Source organism: Haplochromis burtoni, unplaced genomic scaffold, assembly GCF_018398535.1.
Source record: "Haplochromis burtoni strain Fernald_Lab_line unplaced genomic scaffold, NCSU_Asbu1 Contig_4460, whole genome shotgun sequence".
NCBI lineage: Eukaryota > Metazoa > Chordata > Actinopteri > Cichliformes > Cichlidae > Haplochromis > Haplochromis burtoni.
Window position 1 is genome coordinate 2,686 of NW_024586821.1, and position 1,208 is coordinate 3,893.

A 1,208-nucleotide genomic window follows, 5' to 3' on the forward strand; every position below is an offset into this window, starting at 1 on the left:
ACCCTTACTTACTACAGCCTTGTAGCACACACATACTGTGTTAGTAATTAGTAATTATCAGTCTGCATGTTATATTAATGATGCTGTTGTATATTGTTTATAAGAGCGGTGAAGACACAGCTGCCCCTCCATTTAATGGCAATGCTGACCAGACTGAGGAAGACTCAAGCCAAGACGAAACAGAGGAACAAACTGTAGAAGCTTTACAAGAACAGCTTTGTGAAAAAGATAGAGAGATCCAGGTGTTGAGAGAGATCCTCGCAATGTCACACATAGGTCAAAACCCTGAGCCCTCACAACCAGAACAGAGGGCCCAGAATGACATCGTCATCCTCATTGACTCCAATGGAAGATTTATACGTGAGAAGAAACTTTTCCCCAGGGACAAAGTGGCTAAATTTGATTGTCCAAACACTCAAAAAGCCATTGAGCTTCTGGCAGAGGAGCATCTGGGAACTCCAACCCACATCATCATCCACACTGGCTCCAGTCAGCTGAGGCAAGAGCAGGACAGACTGTCAGAATCTCTGAAAGGAGTCATAGAGAAAGCTTCCAACACTTTCCCCGAGAGCAGAGTGGTCATGTCAGCCCTGCTTCCAATGAAAAACATGCACTGTGACACCATCAACAAGATCAACAGCAGACTAGAAAAAGAGTGTGAGAAGCTGCCCAATGTCCACTTCGCCAAACACCCTACCATAAACATAAATTGTCTTTATGATAAAGTCCATCTGTTGAAAGACAAAGTCCGCATTTTTGCCCGGACACTAAAGGACGTGGCTCTCGACAGATACCCATCCACATACCAAACAACTGTACCAGGAAGAAGCAGCTCAACATATATTCAACAACAATAAAGATGTAATTTTAATTGTAATTGTTCCCAAAACCTAGTTTTAGTTTGCTATAACAACCTTGGTACAGATTTATTCAAACCAACTTTGTCATCACAAGAAATTGTAATAGTGAACTTCTCAGTTTGTGAGTCTGTGTCTTTGAAAAATAAATTGTATTTTTGTTCCATATTTAAGTTTATCTGCTTAAAATCTTGTTGTTGTTTTTTGTCTTACCAAAGCTGTTTAATATATGCTCAAAAATGTTGTTAGTCTGATTGTGATGTATTCAAGTTAGAGACTAAATATTATACAGATTGTGAACTGACAGCATCCACATGCCAGCCATAGGAGACAGACTTCTGTAAAAATTCA

The 1,208-nt window shown here is 40.0% G+C and overlaps 1 protein-coding gene across 1 annotated transcript; it reads left to right on the forward strand.

The window, feature by feature from the left end:
* Nucleotides 1-103: 103 nt before the first annotated feature.
* LOC106632934 lies at nt 104-1,025 on the forward strand (the record flags this gene model as incomplete). Its single annotated transcript, XM_014331673.2, is given in 1 exon segment — nt 104-1,025. A coding segment is annotated over 1 exon segment (754 nt), but the record flags the coding sequence as incomplete, so codon positions are not given.
* Between the last annotated feature and the right edge of the window lie 183 nt (nt 1,026-1,208).